General features: G+C 36.9%; 1 protein-coding gene across 4 annotated transcripts in view; it reads right to left on the bottom strand.

Annotated features, from left to right (window-relative positions):
* TENT2 (terminal nucleotidyltransferase 2) overlaps nt 1-21724 on the bottom strand; it is a 39720-nt gene that overhangs the window by 8504 nt on the left and 9492 nt on the right. For all 4 annotated transcript variants that reach the window (XM_007441018.4, XM_007441017.4, XM_025174897.2 and 1 more), the window contains exons 5-12: nt 20998-21112; nt 20800-20891; nt 19094-19160; nt 17795-17864; nt 14976-15052; nt 13772-13900; nt 12029-12072; nt 3364-3500 (exon numbers count right to left, since the gene is read on the bottom strand). In XM_007441018.4, coding sequence (XP_007441080.1) covers nt 3364-3500; nt 12029-12072; nt 13772-13900; nt 14976-15052; nt 17795-17864; nt 19094-19160; nt 20800-20891; nt 20998-21112 — 731 coding nt within the window. The remainder of the gene's footprint in view (nt 1-3363; nt 3501-12028; nt 12073-13771; nt 13901-14975; nt 15053-17794; nt 17865-19093; nt 19161-20799; nt 20892-20997; nt 21113-21724) is intronic.

Consider the following 21724-nt stretch of genomic DNA (forward strand, 5'->3'; position numbering starts at 1 on the left):
TGAAGTAGTGTCATCAGCATAGTGCAAGTTATTGATGTTCCTTCCTCCAGTTTTAAAATCATGCTCATTCTCTTCCAATCCAGCTTCCCTTAATATATGTTCAGCATATAAGTTGAATAAACAAGGGGAGAATATACAGCCTTGTCTCACTCCTTTGCCAACCTGGAGCCAGTCCGCTTTTCCATGTTCTGTCTGTACTATGGCTTCCTGATCTATATATAGGTTTTTCAGGAGGAGAATGAGATGTTCTGGGACTCCCATTTTCCTAACTGCATTCCACAGCTTGTGACTGACCCAACCAAAGGCCTCTACATAATTAATTAAGCTTTCTAATTTCTTTAACTCAAGTGGGTCAACGGGTCCCTCTGAGGTGTTTGGGCTGGTTGCCTTGACTCCAGGCACAATGGTTTCAGAATGTCACAAGTTGTCCCTCAAGAAGTCTTCTGATAGTGGGCAAGCAAAGATGTCTTCTCAGTAATATAGAAAAGAGCTCTAGAGCACCCCACTCCCCAATTCTAACTTGGCTATCCTGTAAAACCCAGAAGCTAGAAATAAAAATAACATTTGTATATGCAAGTCTCTTTATTACTTCTGCTAATTAGAGTTCAGAAAAAAGAAAAAATTACCCATGTCTGTGTGCACCAGGCACAAAACAATACTTTAGTTAAAAAAAAAACTTAAAAGAGGGGAGGGTTTTTTTTAAAAAAAACTTCTAGGTTGTGTTCTAGTGTGCATGGCCAATATGTAGTGGGAAACTTAACTGAACCCAAAGGGTAGATGACTAGAGGTCTCAGAAACCCTCTGAGTCTTCACATGTGGGCCTACCTCCTGTTTTGGAGTAGCAACATGGCAGATCCTGCTGCCATCATCTATCTTCCAAGAGGTACCCCACCAGACATCTACCCCCTTATCCTGGTGTGTGAGCTAGATAAGGGCTCTTACACCCTGTGCTGCCTTTCTGGTAACTGAAAGGTGAAAGGAAAAAAAGAAAAGAAAAGAAATAATTCCAATAGTGTCACTTCCTGGCCATATAGAATTGAGTATAAGAAGCTTCAGCCCTTCCTTGGGAGATGCTTCAGCGGTTCGAGTCCAGCCTTTGCGTTAAACAGGGTGAGCTCCCGTTTCCTCCCCAGTTCCTGTCAACCCAACAGTTCGTAAACTTACATGAGTAGATAAATGGGGACTCTCACTCCGGTGGGAGGAAAAATGCTGGCGGCGCCTTGCAAAAAAAAAAAGGAGTTGGGAGCAGTTGCCGGTAAGCGCGAAAAACCGTGCACGCCCGAAAAGGGTGCGAAGCAACGGAAACCCCGCCTCCTGCGCTCGCCAGCTGGGCTCTGCCCTAGGAAGGAGGCTCTGGCAAACCACTTCCGAAACACTTGCCTTGAAAACTGCAAGGACTCGTCCAAGCAGTCACTGCAGAGTCGGTAACGACTGAGCGCAGATTAAATATATATACAATGCTCCAAGCAGAGCACAAGTTGGTGGTGATCTATTACAAATAAAAAAGAACTCACTTTAAAAAGAATGGAATGAGATTTCAAGTTGTTATTTTAAATCATAAAAGGTTCCTATTTCCTCAGGCACAACGCACGATATGTATAAAATGTTGAAATATACACAATTAGTGTACTTGCCCAGAGAAATGAAACACCAATATCTAATACAAATTCCTCCCTAAACTTGTTATCAATTCCTTTAGTTTTTTTTTTTATTTACGTTTTTCCTGGAAATTCCAAACTTTAATCTGAGGGTCTGGGGGTTGTTGTCCGTCCCCTGTTTACTCAGCCTTGGTTCAACAATTTCTGGATCAGTTTTAAAAGGATGAAAAACTTCTCTGCCCCACTAATATGGGAGGGGAGGGGACAGGATATCTCTTTGTGTACCAGATAGAGAGCATTTCTCTCCTGTGAAGATGTGTAATCTATGATGACCCTGTCTGGCATGTAGGGTACCCAGCTGTCAGGCCTGAAGTGGCCAAGCATGCCTGCTAATTTTACTAGCAGCTAACGCAAAGTGATGAGCTTTGCCCTGCTCTCAGCCCAGCTCTGAAGACTTCTGGGCCTGGGCACTTTCTGTTAGCCACATGCAGCACAGACTCCTTCCCTCCTGCTTTCCCCAGAAACTGGAGCACTGCAAACACTGCACTTCCTGCCAATCGTTCAATGTATCTGCTTCCCTCAAATTTGCTCAAAATCCTTCTAGGGGTCACAACCCATAGTTTTCCTATCATCTAGGCAAATTTCAAGAAGCTTATAAACTTAAAACCAGCTCTGAAAACATGGCTCACTTCCCACACTACTCTCCAAAATTTATTTGCAGGCAGTAAAAAGAATGTCAGTGAACTAGAATACAGCTTTTGTTCAAGACACCCACAAAAGCATGTAAGTCAGTATAAACAGAGCTCATGTAACTTGAATCAAAGGCAGCAAGTGAACAAAATTAAATCATCATGCTTCAGCAGTTTACTCAGATTGTATTTTACTGATGTCACTGTACAATTAATTCCAGTTTGCTATGATTTCAGCAATATTATTTTTAATCCTGGCAAATGGTTCAGGCTTACATAAACTTAACTAAAATCACCATCAAGAGATCACAATTAACTAAATGCATAGCAACATCAGGCAGCAACTTTGGTCTGAAGCAGCATTCCTTAATCTAAATGCTCTCTGTGTATATGAACTATCTCCTGGGATTCTTAACAATGGCCATGTTGACCAGGGAATCCTGGAAGCTAAAATCCACATGCAAAGAAAGGTGTCAATGATGGGGAAGACTCCTACAGATGTTTCCATTGAAAACTGCCTTGTGAACTAAGAAATGCCAGTTGGTGCTGAATAGCAGGTGAGAAGCAGAGAGCTTTGAAACAAAATCAGGCACCCTTATAGAAAAAAAAACAACCCTCCATCATCACAATGCCAGGAAGAATGATCCAGATCTTAATGATTCCATCTTAACCTTTCAAGAGAAGATACCTCTCTAGCTATAGAAAAGCAAGATAACACCAAATAATTGTATTACCATCACTACCACCTTCCTGAACAGGTGTCGATACGTATCAGAGCTCTTTTAGATACAGCTTGACCCACTCTATTTCAGTGAACTCTGAACTATAGACTACCAAATCTAATTTGTAGATTATGTCCTACATTTTAAGTCTGTCTCTACACGCAAACATTTAATGATAGAGCTTTATCTTCTCTCTATGCATCTTTCTTTTTCCACTATATAAACAAGTTACAAAAAAGGAACCCTTTACTCCTTAAATGAAAATGGAAAGGAACTGGAACTCATCTATAAATCGCAACCAGAGCAAAACAAGGCCACCAGAGAATTCATTAAAATGAAAACCTGATCACTCACTCAAATTCTGTAGCATAGTATTTCAGGAAGCCCAGCAATAGATCTCCAAGTGTAGATTCATTTTTTGAAATGTAAGGAGGAATGGTGCATGGTGCTCGATGCACAAGATGCAGCTGCATAGTAGGATCAAAAGATTCCTGAAAAAACAATGAAACAAAAATAGAGGTTAAAGTCCTATTTATGGACCTGAATGTGATGCTATATGTAATCTGTTCAGATACTGTCAAAAGTAAACATTCATATGACTTACAGACAAGTTCTATTCACATGCATAACTCCTATTTTAACTAATATGCCAATGTGATCAGTCTTAAAAATTCAATATGCAAACTTCACATCTATAAAATAAAAAATATTAATAGTTTTGAGCATGTTATTGCCTGCTTATTTTCAAATCTTCATACTATGCAAATAGAAAAAAAACTGTGCTAAAAAAGTTAGAAGTTGAAATATTTCTGAAAGTTCTGGAATACCAGCTCTTAGTTAGTTTTGGTTATCATCCTGCCATTCATAAATTTTGTCTTATTCTTCAGACATTTGAGCATTACCTGCCCATCTAAATTACTTATTTTTTAATGCAAAAATATATACACATTTAAACTGATTCTTTTGCTGATTTATAGCAAGTAAGGAAAAGTTTTCCATGCTGCCAGGTAATTAAAGATGCCCCTTAAAATGAAACAGTGTAGAACATTAGCTTCCATGAAGAGAACAAAGTGCTGAAATACAATCAAGCATCCACTTGAACAAGAAACCTTCATGTATGCACACCTGAGTTTTTCTGCAGAAGAGTAGGATACAAGTGTCAAACATCTTCTAGAGGGTGATGATGGCTTTTCTTTAATTCTTTAATTCTTCTGACAAACTGCATTAAAATCAAAACCTTAATATCCTGTTCTCTGAGTTGAATAAAACTGAGTAACATGCTTAAAACATGGATAAGGGAAATACAGGAAAGAGATATTTTAGGAATCCCCTGCAATATTTAGTTCCTATATTGGGTAGCTAAAGCTTTAATATGCACCCCAGGCAATACATGCATTTTTATTTTGATTAAGCAATCTAATAATTCACTTGTGGTCACCAATCCTGAATTAGATCTTATACCTCACATAAGCTTTTCTGAAAAAGGTAGTGGTGGTAGGAAGGATCAATTCTAGACTTTTACCATTCCGGTTCATTTGCATGTAACAGATCAAAGTTGTTACCAAAGGGTCATAACAACTGTTTCAGCTTAACTGAAAAATTAAGCAGTTACTTAAAAGAATGTCATCAATCAATTACATAGCATTCTAGATGTAAAGACTTTACATCTTCTGAAACCTCTGCAATATCCTTCAGAAGTCTCAATGTATAACTAGGGTATTACAGCAAGGAGTGACAAATCCAAGGCCAACCAAAGAAAGCGGATAACTGAATTTGAAAACAGATGTCTTTGCTTCAATATAAACAACATCTTTGCTCTACTTCAGAGCTATTCCTTTCACTATACCATTCCATTACGAGGTAAGAATACAAGACCAAATTGTTGACCTTGGGATGATTCATAAGTTTATTTATTTATTTAATTTCTATAGCCGCCCTTCTCAACCAAGTGACTCTGGGCGGTGAACAATGCTAAAACAATAAAAACAGTTAAAAATAATACAAAAATAATACATACAGCAGCCAAGAAAATTATCATGATAATTATCAATAGAGCCAAGAGACAGGGCTCTTAATACATTCGGGGCCCCAGGCCCAAGCACATAGCCAGGTCTTTAAAGCCTTACAAAAAGCCAATAGGGTCAGGGCCATCCTAATCTATGAAGGGAGGATGTTTCAAAGGGCAGGGGCTACAGCAGAGAAGGCACGTCTCCTGACCCTGCCAGCTGACATTCTTTGGTTATTAGTTCCTGCTTGGCAATTAACAGAGAATTATCTATAATATGCTAGTTTAACAGCTGAGCATTTTGGCATCAGCCAGTTATTTAGGTTTTCCTGCTAAGTGGTGAAAATATTTTTATACCATGTCACCAATGACTGATTTATCACCCTAGATAAATTTGGAAAGTTGTGGTTTTGGTCAACCACTTTAGAAAAATCATCATTAACCTCAAAAAGATACAAAAAAGGACAATTAAAACAAAGTGTTCAAACAGTTTTCATAGGGGAAATAGAAAGACATCTGAAATCTTCCAGTTAAAATCTGTATGATGTGCAGAGTATGGGTTTTTTTCCCTCTCTCTCTCTCTCAAGGAAAAACTACACATGATGCTAAATGCATCTCAATATGTATGTTTTAAACAACGCAAACAGCAGCTGCTCTTGAAGCTGATAATTATCAGGACAAGAGCAGCAGAGAGTGAAAGCTGAACAGTTTCTTCTACTGTGGTTGCTGGAAAAATAAATCTCCTTTAAGGCTTCTACGTACAGAGGAAACCCCCATCAGTTCCACTGCATTTAAAATTGTGCCAGTTTGCATTCTAAAAATGCAAATAATCCCACTTCTAATATGGCCCACAAAATACTGTAACTGAGGCTCCTTGGTGAAAACTGACTGACAGATTCAGTGTAGAAAAAAAATTACACACTTAGATTATGTAATTCATAGGCATAGGTTCTGTCAGTTTCAGAAGGAGATTAATTAAACTCACCATTTTATGAATCTCCAGATTTATAAATTTACGATGAATACAGGTTGCTATCTGGTACTGAGAGGAATATTTTCTTTAAACACTTCTAGTGGGATTCAGAGGAATTTATTTGGCCATTATGAGAAACACAGTTCTGGGCTTAGTAGAACATCCTTTAGTTGCTTAAGGTTTGTTATAAAATATAAATCAAGGAAGTGGTAGGGAAATTGTAAAATTATTTTTGCATTATAATCCACTGTTTCTCTTCAAAGCTCGGCTTGTTTACCTGCAGCTACCACCTTCTTTTATCCCCATAATAAGACAGCAAGATAGGCTGTACTGAGGGAATTACTGCTCAAACACACCCAATGAGTTCTGACATAGCGCTAATCATGCCAGCAATTAACCATGCCTGAATGTAAATTTCTAAAATGTAATGCCTTTAGTTAAATGTCCATCCAAAGGGGGAATACAGTGCAGTCAAATTAACAACATTTCAGCTGATAAGCCTGTGGGGAGAAAAAGTTATAACATGAAGAAAAGTTATAACATAACATGGCCTCAAAGGACTCATGATTGTGTAACTGCTTAAAATGCATTTGTGCAAAACAGGGGAGCAGGTTTTTGTGACAATTCATAGAACGTAGTGAGAATTTTTCATCTGGTAGAAATAGTTCATGTTTTAGACTCAAATCTCATTAGCTGTTTTCTCTAGATTTAAAAAGATAAAACAAGTCTGATCCAACACAAATCTAGGATTTCTGCCAGTTTACAAATACAGTAAGCATACATGTGTGTCAGGTTAGATATTACTTTAGACAAGCCCATGATTGTTATAAAAACCTGGACTCTCTTGGATGGATGGATATGGAGACTGAAGTTACCTAGCACTAGCAGGTGAGAAAACTCCAAAGTCAGTCTAGGCACCAAGTCCAAGAGCCCAGGAAGCTGCCCCAGGTAGCAAGGTAGTCAGCACACCAGCACAATCCCTAGATTATCCCCATTGCCCAAATTAACATATAGGCATTCATACCCCACTATTTCAGCAGCAGAGTCCCTGGTCACAGATACCATGTCTTTAAAGGTCAACCCCAGCATCTCTACTTCCTGCCCTGGCACTGAAACTGCTAATAACCTGAAATACAGGAGGGCAGTTCTTAGCAATATTGCTGCCACTGCCCAACCATGTCTTAGTAACACAAACCAGGACCACTTGCTCATCCACCTCCAAGTCACTGATGAGTATGGTCTTGTCCACATAGATCTGGTGTTTACCAACAGCAGTTTGAGCCAAGATTCCCCAGACCAAGTGGAAATTGACACTAAGTTGGCAACCTTGCTTTCCCTGAAGTGGCCCACCCAGTGCCCTCTGTCATTTCTTTCTCCTAGTGCAATAAATATAATCTAATTCAATGCATCTAACTCCCTCCTCCTTAAACCATCATACCCTTATACTGAAGCACTGACTTTTACTCATCAAACTGATCCTGCATGTGGAACAAGTAGCATTTATAGAACTACCTTGGAGAACCTGCTTCCACTTTCACCCCTGCAGCCTAAATCTGGTTTCCAGAACCTCGTGACTTCATTTTTCTATAGCAACCTTTCCCAACCTAGTGCCCTTTATGCTGGAGAATTCTGAGAGTCATAGTCTTGCCGATCTAGAGGGTGCTATATTGAAGATGGTTGTTCTATATCAACAGTGGCTATCTGCATATCAACTGCATGCCTTCTTTGCTATCTGTAAGTCTGGGATACCTGCTACCTTCACATCAACTAGCAATTCATTGTGAAAACATCAGAAACCAGAAATATGTAGCTCTATTCAATTGTCCAAAAAGCATATTCCCTATGTAAACCCTTGCATTAAGGCCTGTATTCTGTCAGTCATTCACATGGTATCATCTTCCTCAGGGCATCCACATGTACAGTGCTAACATTTGGTGATTCTGGCTTCCATGTGGGCAAGAACAACTGTACACATGAAGCCTCCCCTCTCTCCAAGAAATCTACCCTGTATGTGTGTATGAAAGAGTTAATGTAATTTGAGTAATATTAATGTGGGAAGGGAAGAGATCTTACTGGCAATGCTCATTCACCTGTTTGAATGCCTAAATTGGGATTATCCAAGCAGATAACCCTCCATGCCCTCAAATAGGTTGAATGAACTATGTCCCTCTTGTTTACAATACCTAACTCCTTCTCGAAGACCCTCATAGTTCATAACAGCACAGCAGCCAAAAAACTCTCTGAACTGCTCAGTTATGGTTGTGTAATTTTTGAGTATGTAAAGAGTGCCAATTAAAAAAAAAAAAAAGGCAATGGTATCTATCACTTGACACAAAGACAGAATTCCTGCCTTTTCTTGCTAAGAACACCAGATATTCTAAACTAGTTATGCTGACTAACACAGGAGCACAGAATACTGCAGAGACAACTGGAATTTCTACAGCCATTAATGCAGAATGATTCCGTCAAACTTCTTTTAAAAAAGTTATTATTTTTCCTAAAAAATTGAGCAATATGAAAATTATCCCAAGAAATGCCAATGAACAAATGAAGGAAAAAGTATAAACAAAGAACCCATATATAAGTCCAAATCATTTCAATAAAAAACTGATCATTCATTAATCTTGCCAGGTTATGGACATTGAAAGCTAATTTTAATTTATCCAATGGGGATTTTCCAGCCTTTACTAATCTGACATTTGCAGCTTCCCAAAGTGTCCCACATAGCAACATGTCCCCTACCTTTGATTCTGCTTTCCCTGTGGTTTGCTCCCAGGTGCTCTTGCCTTCCAATGGCCATTAGATCATTTCCAGGCACCTTGCAAGCAAAAAGTAATTTGCTTACTCCAAGGTGCTATCATGATTTTCTGCAACTATGCAATATTTTCACACTTCCTGAACCCTTGATAAATATATAAAATACACTGGATATTAAGTTCCTTTACTTCTATCTGTGTTAACATGTCTCTTACTGTGATTCTGAACTGGATCTCTGTGTTACTTTGGAGTAAATACATAAAGGGCTGTTCTTTTGAATTTTTTAAATGTACACCTCAGCAGATGTATGTAACATTACAGTCATGAATCGCTTCACAAATAGAGCTACGTTAGCAATTGCTGCTGTTTCTATTTCTAGTTAAACATGCTTATGGAAGCAGTTTTCACCCTTTCTGTGATTTTGAACAGAATTCTACACTCAGTTCTAAGTAGGCTTACATGTTGACTTAAACATGATGCATCAGCAATTAATACCTTTGAGAGCTACCTGAGATGTTTTCTTGAGGGCATATACTATTTGGATTCCACCCAACACTGAAAAATGCCCAGTAAGATAGTACCTAACTTTAATTGGTGCTTGTGCTGAAAAAAAGCTCTCTGTCCTTGCAGTAGGATCAATTTTGAAATTATTATCCTATCTGCACACTGGTCCAAGTTAAACATCCAAAAATAAACTACAGTGGTACTTCTAGTTATGAACTTAATCCGTTCCGTGACTCTGGTTGCAACTCGAGTGGTTGCAAGTCGAGGTAAAGTTTCCCATAAGGTTCAATGTAAATACGGTTAATCCGTTCCGCCCTCCGAATTTGGTCGCACCATGAGGCAAATTTCCCCATAAGGTTCAATGTAAATACGGCTAATCCGCCCTCCGAATTTGGTCGCACCCCGAGGTAAATTTCCCCCATAAGGTTCAATGTAAATACGGCTAAACAGTTCTGAAACATATGCATTTTATTTTTAAACCTCAAAAACCTTCCAAATGCCACAAACGCTACAAAACACACTACAAGCCTCACTGAATGTCTCCTTGCTACCGCGATCTCACCCACAGGAAGCCGCGACCGCGTGGCAGCAGGGAAAATGGCCGCGGATCCAGTTCATAAGCAGAGGCGGAGTTCGCATGTCGAGGTAAATTTTTGGGGCCGGAGCTGGTCGTATCTTGAAAAATTCGTAAGGAGGGGCGTTCGTAACTAGAGGTACCACTGTATATTTAAAGCAGTCCAGTTATTCTGGCTGTGCAGTGCTTTTGATTTGGTTCAGAAGAGGTGGTTCCAGAACCATGGAAACACAAACTCAACATCTCATTAAGCCAGCCACATCTGATTCCAATAGTGTGGGACTTCTGTAGCAGCTGCATGAGTCTGGAAAATGATGTGGTTGTTTTAATGAGTCACAGCTGCTGTTTTCGTATTTCAGCATGATCCAAAGAACCTCTTCTGAATTATATCCAAAGCACTGTAATCTTTACATATTAACAGGCAGTGTTAATTGATGAACAGGTGACATAATGCCATTTCAAATTCATTGCAGTATGAAAGAACATACAGGTAGTCCTCACTTAACAACCATATGTTTAATAACTGTGTGAAGTTACAACGGTGCTTAAAAAAAAAGTGACTTACCACTGGTGTCTGAAGTTACAACTCTCCTAGCACCCCCATGGGCATGTGACCATGATCCAGGCGCTTGGCAACCAGCTCACGCTTATGACAGTTGCAGCATCCCGCAGTCATGTGATCACCATTTGCAACCTTCCCAGGGGGCTTTCGACAAGCAAAGTCAATGGGGGAAGCTGGATTCACTTAACGACTGTGTGATTCAGTTAACAACCACAGTGATTTGTTTAATGACCACCGCAAAAAAGGTCGTAAAATCAGGTACGATTTGCTTAACAACTGTCACGCTTAACACCAATTTTCCGGTCCCTATTGTGGTCATTAAGTGAGGACTATCTGTAAGAAGAAAGACATCAAAAACTGCAAACTGAATGTTGCAGTTGCTAAATCAAATTTTGTTTTGTTGCATCTTAAATATTACCTTAAGACATGGGATCCTTGCAGTTCAACTAAATCTACTTGTTCTAAAATGCTGCCATATGTCAAAAAGTTTTCCTCTGATCTTTACCAGTCATTTTAAAAAATGTGCTATTGTTGATTTTAGATACATAACTATGCATCTCCAGCATTTTAAAAGTAGATTTTCTGCTGAAATTATAAACATATACAGAGAAAATGGGTCCTTTAATGATTCAGCATAACTGAAAATAGAAAGATTCAATATGGTGAACCATAATAATTATGGATTTAAATACACCAAATCCCTTACATTATACATAAATTTCAACAAAAAGCTTTTGTTCAAGTTTTTACTGCAATACCAATTTTATAAAATAAAATTAAGGGAGTGACCCTACTTTGTATCTCTTATTTTACCAAGCATGATCCTGAAATCAGGAACTTTTAATTAGCTATTGTGATATAACAGGAGCAGAAGTTAGTTTTAAATTGCTTCTACGTTTTCTATGCAACTGCCATCCCTTAATCACCCACTTTGCTGTCAGTCTCCTGCATGCTAGTTCATTTCTTTCTATTATATAAATGTGCTATTTTAGCATAACTATTGATCAGTACCATCACTGCCACAAGAGAGTTAAAAAAGAGCTTGGCAGAAGGCAGAGCAAACAATCATTATGGAAATAACTCCAAAGTGAATATACAAAACACAGAAAGTTTTATATATTACAAGTTATATCAGCATCAGGAAAAAGTGTGATAACACAGTACTGACATACAGAATGGATCATAATGTACTATGCTGCAATCCTAAACACAAAATGGAATCAAGATTCATGGGGCTTCATCCAATGACTCTTCTCCCACCACACGCTTCCCAAATCTTCTCAGGGAGATTCCCCAAAACCTGGGAGCAGATCTGACAGTGCATAAGACATTGCAGGAAGAGGAGAAATCCACTCTACCAGTATTGCCTTTTCCACCAGCTAACAAAAAAGAAATGTATACAGCTCATAGAAATAAATATTGTAGTTCTTATTTCTCAACAAAAGGTCATAATCAGAATTGGCTTGTATTTAAAAAGGAGAATGAACTTTCTATACACATGGTGGAGCATTGTGGAGTTCTAACAAACATGGTCAGAGGCATATTTTGTCATTACCCCAATGTAATAGTGAAATAGCAACATTCATATGGAAGGTAATCATTTTTAATAAACATATTATGTAGTAATTTATAAGAAGCACTTACTGGGTAATTTTTTTGGAGGGATGGAAGGATAGGTTCAGGTAGGGCTATAAAAAAAAAGTTTAAAGTCACTGTGATTCATATATTTCACAGAAAACAACATACCAGCTACACTAGTGGTGTGAACTGAAGGTCTAGGATCAAACTCAAATTTCTAGCTTCTTAAATTAAGCAAATTACCTGTATAAATGTGTGTGAAAACTGACTAAACATTTGAGAATATGAAAGTTACTCATTTAAGCCAAAGTTAGCAATATAAATTTATCCAGGGATAAATTTTATATCTTTTTTTTAAAATACCTACTAGAATCCTAAGGGCAAGCTAATGAGATGGACAGTGATTCTTTATGTCCATGTCAAAAAATGTTTATGACAGAACTGACCTGCATTTATATGCAGTGCAATTCTTAAACTCTGGCTGAAAGGCCAATCTGTCCAAATTTTTCCTCTTCTAGAATCTATCAGTGAATCTCTCTATCTGCAAAACTCTTGAGTGAGCTATATAATTCCATTGTGACGGAGAACTTACAAACTGGAGCATCAACATATTTAATTGGTCTCAAAGGAAAAACAAAAAAAAGTACCGCTTATAGAAAGCACAGTTTCCCAACAATGTATTAATTCAACGTTCATATTTTTATTTAAAGAGAAAACATAACTAGATTAAAGGAGGAAAGTTATGTTATGCTATGGTAGCAAAAAATCAGGAATCTTGTAGCACCTTTTCTGACTAACAATTTTATTAAAAGGCAAAAGCTTTCATGAACTACAGCTCACTTCATCACATGCATGAAATGGCTGGATTGACGTGTACGTTAACAAATATGTGTTTTATCATTACTGTATTATATTATACACTATTATAAAGTATGGCTTAAAGTAAATGGTAATAAATCATCACATTATAACCTCTAATAGAAGTTTCTACAATAATATAAATATTACTTTAAAAAACGAGTCTCCATTTTTATTTCCCTAATCCATATAATTATAATTATCACAGCAAAGGACACCTACTACAAGCAGAATCTGAAAATGATTAGCATAACTTTATCCTGTACTTCTTCCAATGAGCTCAGGGTCTGTGCACATGTATTTCTCTTTTAAAATGAAACTAATCAAGTTTTGTACACATGAATTACATAAAAATAAGAGAGGCACTATTTAAATATGTGGCACTAAAAATGAAATAATTTACACATAAGATCAAACTTTTCCTGCCTGTAATAAAAATCCAGTGATGGTTATATATCCCTATCCATTCAGTTTTTGGTGTCATAGAGTTTCTGATAAGCAAAGCTTGAAACAGGAAACTACAGTAATTTATGGCAGCAATTGCTTTTTAAATATTCAGATCCCATTTAAAAAACAGTCAGTTACAAGAATGTTAAAATAAATGGCTGATTTTCTAATTTGTTCCCTGCTGTATTTAAGAAACAGCAAGAAATCTAATGATAGCATTATAATATGTTTCAGTATTTTTTCATAAATATTAATACAACAGATCCTTAAACGATACACACTTCCTTTGATAGAAAAACTGAAGTCCAGTTTATTATGTTTCCTAGAGAAATAAACACCTTCCATGCATCAAAAACATGGCACAAGTGAAAGAAGTAAAAGCAAGAGAAAATATTTTATCTAGAGACACTGCTTGTAGTTTCTTAACAATTGGCTCTAAGAAGAGGAACTGATAATTGTTATATTCAGGGGAAAAGTCATTCCAAAAGTTCAACATGTACTTACTTTGTAAATAGTGCAAAACCATCAACACAAGACTATAGCTGTTTAAAGTGCCTCGGCTGGCATCATTTATACCATGGAAGCTTGCCCATTTCTTTACAACCAACACTAATGGACGTACTCGGTTCTCAACTATAAACAAGAAATAGAATATTGACAGGTGTTTAGTTACACTTAGTTAGAAACACTTAGGTGTTTCTTTAATGAGCATGTCTATATACAGTTTAATTCAACACTGACCATTCAACCAGAGCACACATTCATGTATAGTTGCTAGGGTTATGGATACCAACAGATATTCTGCTTTCAAAATAGTTTTTGCTTGTATTTATTTATTACACTTGAAACTCCCCCTGTCTATGAGAATCCATCCTTCCTACCATTAACCTTTTCCATAGCTTCACCTCGAAATACTTTTCCTTAACTGAAGTAAATACAGTTAAAAAACTGAATCTCCCTCAGGCAACTTTCTTTATCCAGAAAAATCTTTCTCTTTCTGCCATCTCCTAATACTATTTAAATTTAAGAACTATAAACATCTTGGGACAAAAACCATCTCTTTCATTAACTGCCACACACTTTACCAATGCCATTCTATACACTGATAGAAAAACGGCCAATAACTATATGTAGCCAAATAGTAAGATTGTTCACAAGAAGAAAGCACTGGTTGGCTTGGGAGGATTGAACTAAAAAAAGAAATAGCTTAAAAGAGAGTTGAGAGGGAAGACACATCAAAAACAGCCCAAGGAAGAGTGCAGGGAGCATGCTCAATAACCACAGATTATGGACAGTTCAGGAGCATAGAATAGAACACTAGAAAATACTTACAGGCATACTCAGTTGGCTAACTTGCTAAAAAATACTCTCTTACCATATCTTATTGCACATTCAAATTGCCTTAATAATAAGCTAGTAATTAAACCATTAGACTCACCACCAATCTTAACATATGTTGAGTAATCTGTGCTTACCTCTTTATATTTTATGTGGTAAATCCATTACTATGGCAGATACTGTTTACTATCTGAATTCTGACATGTTCTTTACAACCACCATCTAGGTGCTAGGTTTTTCAATACAATGGTTTTCTCTCAAGTGTGCATGTGTAGCCCCAAAGCCTTAGGTATTGAGTATCCTCAGTTTTCAAAGTAAGGACACCAAAGGGAACTAAATACATGATACACTACATGGATAGACTACTTACTGTATGCATAGGTTCTCAGAAGGAATGTATTTCTTATTCCTGCAACATTGTTTACATTCAAGTCAAAATCTACACAGCTAGGAGGAAAAACAAATTTAATTTGCACCAGTACTTTACAACCAAATCCAAATTATATTACATTAAAAACATTGATGAGCAAAACTATTCTACTAGAGAAAATTATTTGTCTTGGAAAAGAATTTTCTCTAGTAGAATACCACAACCTGTTTTTGTGTGCACATACGGACACGAAAGAGCTAGTATTTTCAACATTTGGCATCCCTAAAACTGTCTGATTCTTTTGCATGGCTTCCTGTCCTTTGGATTTGGAGCTGGGCAACAGCTCCATATTCTTATTAGGATGATACATTTCCCACTTGACTAGGACTGAATTGCTGCTCCAGTTTTCTTTCAAGTACCTGAACAGGGATGCCCCCATGATGGAAAAGGAAGTATTGAAAAGCCTCACATTCCAATGGCCAATCACAAAAGCCAGTATTTTGTGTATTTAAAAGTATCTCTGCATTCTCCTTTCAGTTAACATGATTATTTGATTATGTACATGATCATAATGGAAAAAAATTATACTGTAAAGTCCTCCATTCATGCCTAGTTGCAAAACACTGTATTTTAGGTATTGGAGTGAGTGCCTATTTATGTAAGCATGTGGGGTCTATGGTAAAAATAGCATGTGCTCACGGCAGCTTGCCTCAGACACTCTTTGCTCTGCCTGTGAATTCTAGACTGCACAATTGGGCCATCAATACTGAGTGGTGAATGAAATGCACTTGGCTTTTGCTCAAAGGCATTGCTGTTTTAAATGTTCTACTGCTGAGCACAGGCAACAATTAAGTGTTGCTCCATAGCAAGCCATGTATTTAAGCAGGCACATCATTTATCAAGGTCTTGGGAAATCAGAGTCTAATGAATTGTAGAGGAGCTTGAACAACTGAATATAATTAAAGTTAAGTGCAATGCATTGATCGTAGTTGCAAACCAAACCTTTGAGAAATAACAAGTTATAAGAAAGGTACAAAATCTGTTAGTGAGATAATCAGGAAATCCTGAAAAACTCTGGAGTAGCAAAAGTGCTAAAAAAAAAAGAAGAAGAACAAGTCAATGTATTATTCTGCTGATAATTTGGCAGAGCCTATGTGCTCCTGAGCAAGCTCAGGAAAAGACGCTTAACTGGTAAGATGATCGTACGTGGAAATACTGGGGAATAGGTGGGATTGCAGAACCTCTTTCTTATCCACACCAAGAGGTAGTTTTAAAAGCAGCCAGTGCAGACACAGGATTCACAAAATATAAATATATTATGTTGAAAGATTCAATAAAGGAAAAATATATATCTATCTTTTGCTCTCCAAACCTGAGATGATGACCCTAGCCCAGCAAGACCAAGGTGCTGACCACCCTGTGGAAGCACAGGCTGAGAGACAGAAAGGAGCAGCACAACAAAAATGGCCTCTGAGCTTGCCTCAGCCCAAATGGGTCTCCCTCAATAGCAGGAACTGGCTGGCCAGACTATGTATCCAGCACCCCAAAGCTTCCCTCGCTGGGTACCGCCATCCTCCAGGAGCACCCGTCTGCTCTCACTGTACAGGACAGTGTGCTTTTGAGTCAGTGTTGTTTTTCCAGGTAGCAAGGCTCGGCTCGGCTCGGCTTGGCTTGGGTAATCCAGGGAAAATGGGCTGGGAGATAGCAGCTCCCTGATGGAGGAAAAGAGGAGCCAGACAAGGAGGACTGGGTCTGACTGCCCTATGGCAAAGGTCACTCTGCTGGGCAAGGAGATACAGCAAGCAAGCAAGATCTCTCTGCCAGGCAAGGGGAGAGAAAAGACCAACAAAAGCAAGATTTCTCCACTCTGCAAGAAGATAACTCTTTCCTTTCAACAATTTATATAATTTTGAGTTACCTTAAGATGACAGCCATCAGTTTTATATTGAGTCATACCAAAGAATTTAGTTGAGTACGGATTTCTTTGAATAACAACAGCTCTCCAGGATTACCATATGACTGGTTACCCACTTGGGATCTTCTGCAAAAAATGGGCTCTACCAGTGAACTATAGTATAACCAATAGTAAATTGCCTGGAATATTTATCCCTTTACATAAGAATATGAAAACCATGAAACAATAAGAAGAATAAAAAATCTTAAGAGTGTAACATGGAAGACCCTACAGAAGCATGATTCCTCTGTAACCCTAAAATAAATGCAGACTTCATAGTTTGTCTTTTGGGCATACTGTGCTACTCAGATAACTACAACAAAGATATTGCCAAGACACAGGGAAGAGACATTCACCTTTCTCTTGTATCAAAATTAATCCTGATGTCCCTTGCCTAAATAGAGTCACATGCTGTATTTCTTTTACATTACAGATACAGAATCTATGGTCTTCCAGATGTTCCTAGGCTATTGCATCCACCATTCTTCACTACTGGGCATGTTATTGGGAATTAGTAGTATGTGGAAGGCCACAAGTGCCCCACTCCTCCTTTGAATTTTATTAAAACAGTAAATGGAACTAATTTTATTGGAAGAAGTGGATCAGCCATTACAACCACAGCTATTTCTCTACTAATAAAAGCACGCATGGAGACAAAATATCAGAAAAAGGAAATCTTTAAACTCCACTGAAATAATGGAATAATGGTATTCACTGGACATTTGCAATGATTGTCACCATTATTATATCAATAAGAAATCAAATGGCAGATTGATAGAAGACTCTTAAGAAACATGTCCCGTACTAGTGAGCCCACCCTTCTAAATTAATATCTGAAAAACTGATGGTAATTACAGTTACTTGCCTGACTTTATCCCTGAACTTTACTATTGGCACTTTTGCTCGGATCAGTTGAGGTCTCTCAATGTAGCTTGCTGTAAAGAAGAGGAAAAACTCCTGTAACATCTAATATAAACACTACTTTGCAGCCGGAAATATATCAAAACATATTTCCTATACAGTTTCACGTCGCTCAGATGTAATTAAATAAATAGATAAAATGTAATAAGTGATTTTATTGTACAAAACCTCTTAGCCATGCTGCACCATTTCAAGCAGGGTTTTTTATTCAATTTGTAGAGATTTTCTTTATGAATGGATGAACCCCTTCCTGCTGACATTCAGTTTATGTGCCATCAAGTTGCTGTCATCTCTTACTGATTACATAGATTTCCTCAATAACTGATTTTCAAAAGGGAAATTGAAATGATCCTCTATTGCTAGACCTTTGGATCTTAAGGTATTGTGGATTGCTGCTATTATATTTTACTGACTGGGATTCTTAATTTAATTTTTATTGTAACTGCACATTTTATGATTTTGTTTTTATTATTGTAGAATGTACGATTGGGGCAGCACAGAAATATCACTGAACAAATAAACACCTACAGCAGATTAACTTTGCAGAACTGGGTTGCACACATTTTGAAGAATTGCTTCAGAGTTGATGAGAACACAGGGTATCCCTGCTATTCATAAAAACATGATTTTTTTCAGGCTTCTGCCTAAGAGTCAACGTAAAGACATGCTGCTTTAATGATTCAATTCATTAAGACAGCATCATCTTTTCTCTGGTTCTAGCAGAAAAAAAAATTGTGAGATAATGTGCTTTAATAAACAGTAAGGTGATGTCCTTATGGAAGGTCCAAAACACTTCTTTTGAGTTATATCTGAAATGGGCAGATTTTTTAATATTAAAAAGTTTAAAAACTTGTTTTAGCTTGAAATTTCATTTACTAAAACACAAGAAAATTAATCTGCATAACATTTCATCATAATACCTACTACTTACATTGGTTGTAAGGCATTATATTCTACTCCCCTAAATCATTATATTGTACTTCCCTAGAACTATAACAAATGTGACTTGCAAACAAATCTTCATCAAAAAACATACACTAAACGTTATGCTATTGACAAGAGAACACATACACACTAGGAATACATTTCAAATCCAAATAAGGGTCACTAACTCAAGAAGGCAAAAGTGCAATCTTAATTATTTTAGTTACCTTTAAGTTTTTTAATGTTAATATTTCTATTAATGAAAACTATAAACAAATTAACAATACTTATTTCATTATAAAAACAGTGTGGAACTTACAAAGCTTCCTACAGAAGTGTTTTTGGAGTAAGCTGAGTATGTGTCTTGCTTCAGTCTTCTGATTCATCTGAAACAAATTACAGCCATTAATGTTTTAAAGCAAAATGGAAGTACAGGTGGCTCCCAGTTTAAGAACAAGTTCCGTTCCCAAGGTCTGTCCTTAAGTTGAATTTGTACATAAAGTGGAACAGTATTACTGTAAGATACTGTATAAGTAGCACTGTGTAATGAACTCAAACCATTGTGTATTTAACTCAAATTTTGCTACAATAGGCTCTGTTCTTAACTATGGGTCGTCTGTAACCTGGGCATTCTTAATCCGCAGACTACCTGTATTTGGACATATGTAGAAAATTCTGATAGTTCAAGTGGAAACATTTCATCAAATGAATGCATAAAGTGAAAAACAAAAGGAGTACATCCACAAGATCAAAGCCCTTTATACATTACATGACAGCAGGAACAAACTCACAGGTTTCACCCTTACAGCAGCCTATGCGCTAGAGCTTAACTACTGTACCAGGAATATTTTTCTATCACATAAAGTCCCCAAGAAATTTAGAACTATGGGCAATCAATACGTTTAGAATTCCGGGCAGTGGATAATTTCATTTGTCAAAATGTAGGAGGCTGTAAGAGAGAGAGAGAGACATTCAGGAGGGGTAATTTTTGCTCATATTCTACTGTATTTGGATTATAGCAATTGTTTGGAGCAATGGTGAATGGAGAACAGGACTCAATTCTTCCTGATCTCTTTATCCAAGCATTTCATTTTGGTAATGATAATATCCATATACACACTAAAAATAAGTCTAAAGACTATATAACTCATTTAAGTGGTATTTCATAGTCCCCCTCCCAAATTTGCTTCAAGCTATTTGTCACACTCACACATTATTTCAAAAGTCTAAACAACAAAACAGACAAATTAATGGAACTAAATAAGAACCAGTAGTTAGGCAGTAGTTCTTAGTATATAAACTGAAACTTCTATATGATGTGTATTTGCATAATTATTATTGCTGCAAAAGTCACTTATTAATGGCTTTTACTACTGATGTGAATGCCTCCTAAAAATGTTATTAAAGCTAATGTAGCATGTAATGCAGCAAACCACCCTTTTAACTTAAAGTGATTTCTTTCAAATTATCTGGTGGGGTTTTATTTTCCATTTTTGCAAGGCCACAGCTTCTTTAAAATTGCAGAGCTCACATCACTAATTGTCTTATTTTTGTTACAGAGAAAACAGCATGCAGGATGTGTCCTTCTCGTGATCTTAAAAACTTGTGGGTGCAGTATGGCAGTTCTCTATCTTTCTGACATGGAGAAGTATTTCCATCATTAAACAAGGAAACTTATAGGAATCATGTAAGCATAGCCATGGAGAATTTTTATATGTCCAACAGAGAGAGGGTAATATAAATACATTATATTATATTACACTCTATTAACATAGTTTTATTCCTGTATTTTCTTGCTAAGAAACATAACCTAAAGTGTTTCTTGGAAATCATTAGGATACTGATTTGAAACAATAGCTATTTTCAATAAAGAATTTGCAGAAGCTCAACCTACATCTTATTGCTAAACATGATTTTTTAAAAACTAGTTTCACTTCCTCTTCTATATTTATCTCCCTTTCAGTACTCTTTCTTAGAAAAAAAAAAATACAGATACTGAGATTTAAATTTTCTGCCTGTACTTACTGGCTCCTCTTTAACCACTAGGCACAAATCACCATCACTGCTACGAGTACCAAATCCATTCAATGAAGACCCAACCAAAAATAGTCTACTATCTGCAAGGCAAGAATAATTCAAAGATTATGTTCTTTTTTGGAAGAACTCAAATACCAAAAGTTTAAGTACTTTAGCAAGTAATAAATATACAGAATTGCAACATACTTGGAAAGATCTGCTGAATTTCCCTTTGGAGCTGAGTACGGCAAAGCTCTTTTTTGTTCAAGTCATAGATCTGTTGTTGACATGCTTGAAATAACTCCAGTACTTGCTGACTTAACTTTATGTATACAAAACACAAATTACATTTAATGTACAAATATCAATCCAATCTTTTAAGTATTAGTGAACGTATACAACATTTTTAGAAAAAATGTCATCATTCCTACATTGCTCTTTATCTGATTCACACTAGATCTCTCTCCAAATAACAAATTATCTAAATTCTGATAAATAAGATTTATTATTTCAAGGCTATGAAGTTAAGCAGCACATCAATCACAAGACCAGGAAATATTTATTTTTGGAAGCTGGAGGCAATCAAAAACAAATTGGGCTCTGTTCTAACTGAATACTGATTTTGGATAATCTGGTAGATTTACCTTTAAAATTGTTGCTATACTGCAATAAGCAGTGGGAAACCTTTGCTACTACAATAGTCCTTAGCAGGTAGCCTGGATGACAAGATTAATGCAGCACAAGCACAGCCACCTTCCACCCACTTTGATTAGGATTGGAGGCAAGGTTCAATCCACTGCAGGGGACAAACAAGCTTCTGCAGGAAGGGGGTGTAATATTTTGGATTTTTAAATGTTTAATTTTAAAAAAGTGTTTTTTGGTTACAGAAGGAGGAAGGTGGAGTTTCTATAAACTGGTTCTTAAATGCAAGAAG

The sequence above is a fragment of the Python bivittatus genome, unplaced genomic scaffold, assembly GCF_059951505.1.
Source record: "Python bivittatus isolate LINGU-HERP-01145 unplaced genomic scaffold, Pbiv_v1 ctg000850_np1212, whole genome shotgun sequence".
Taxonomy (NCBI): Eukaryota; Metazoa; Chordata; class Lepidosauria; order Squamata; family Pythonidae; genus Python; species Python bivittatus.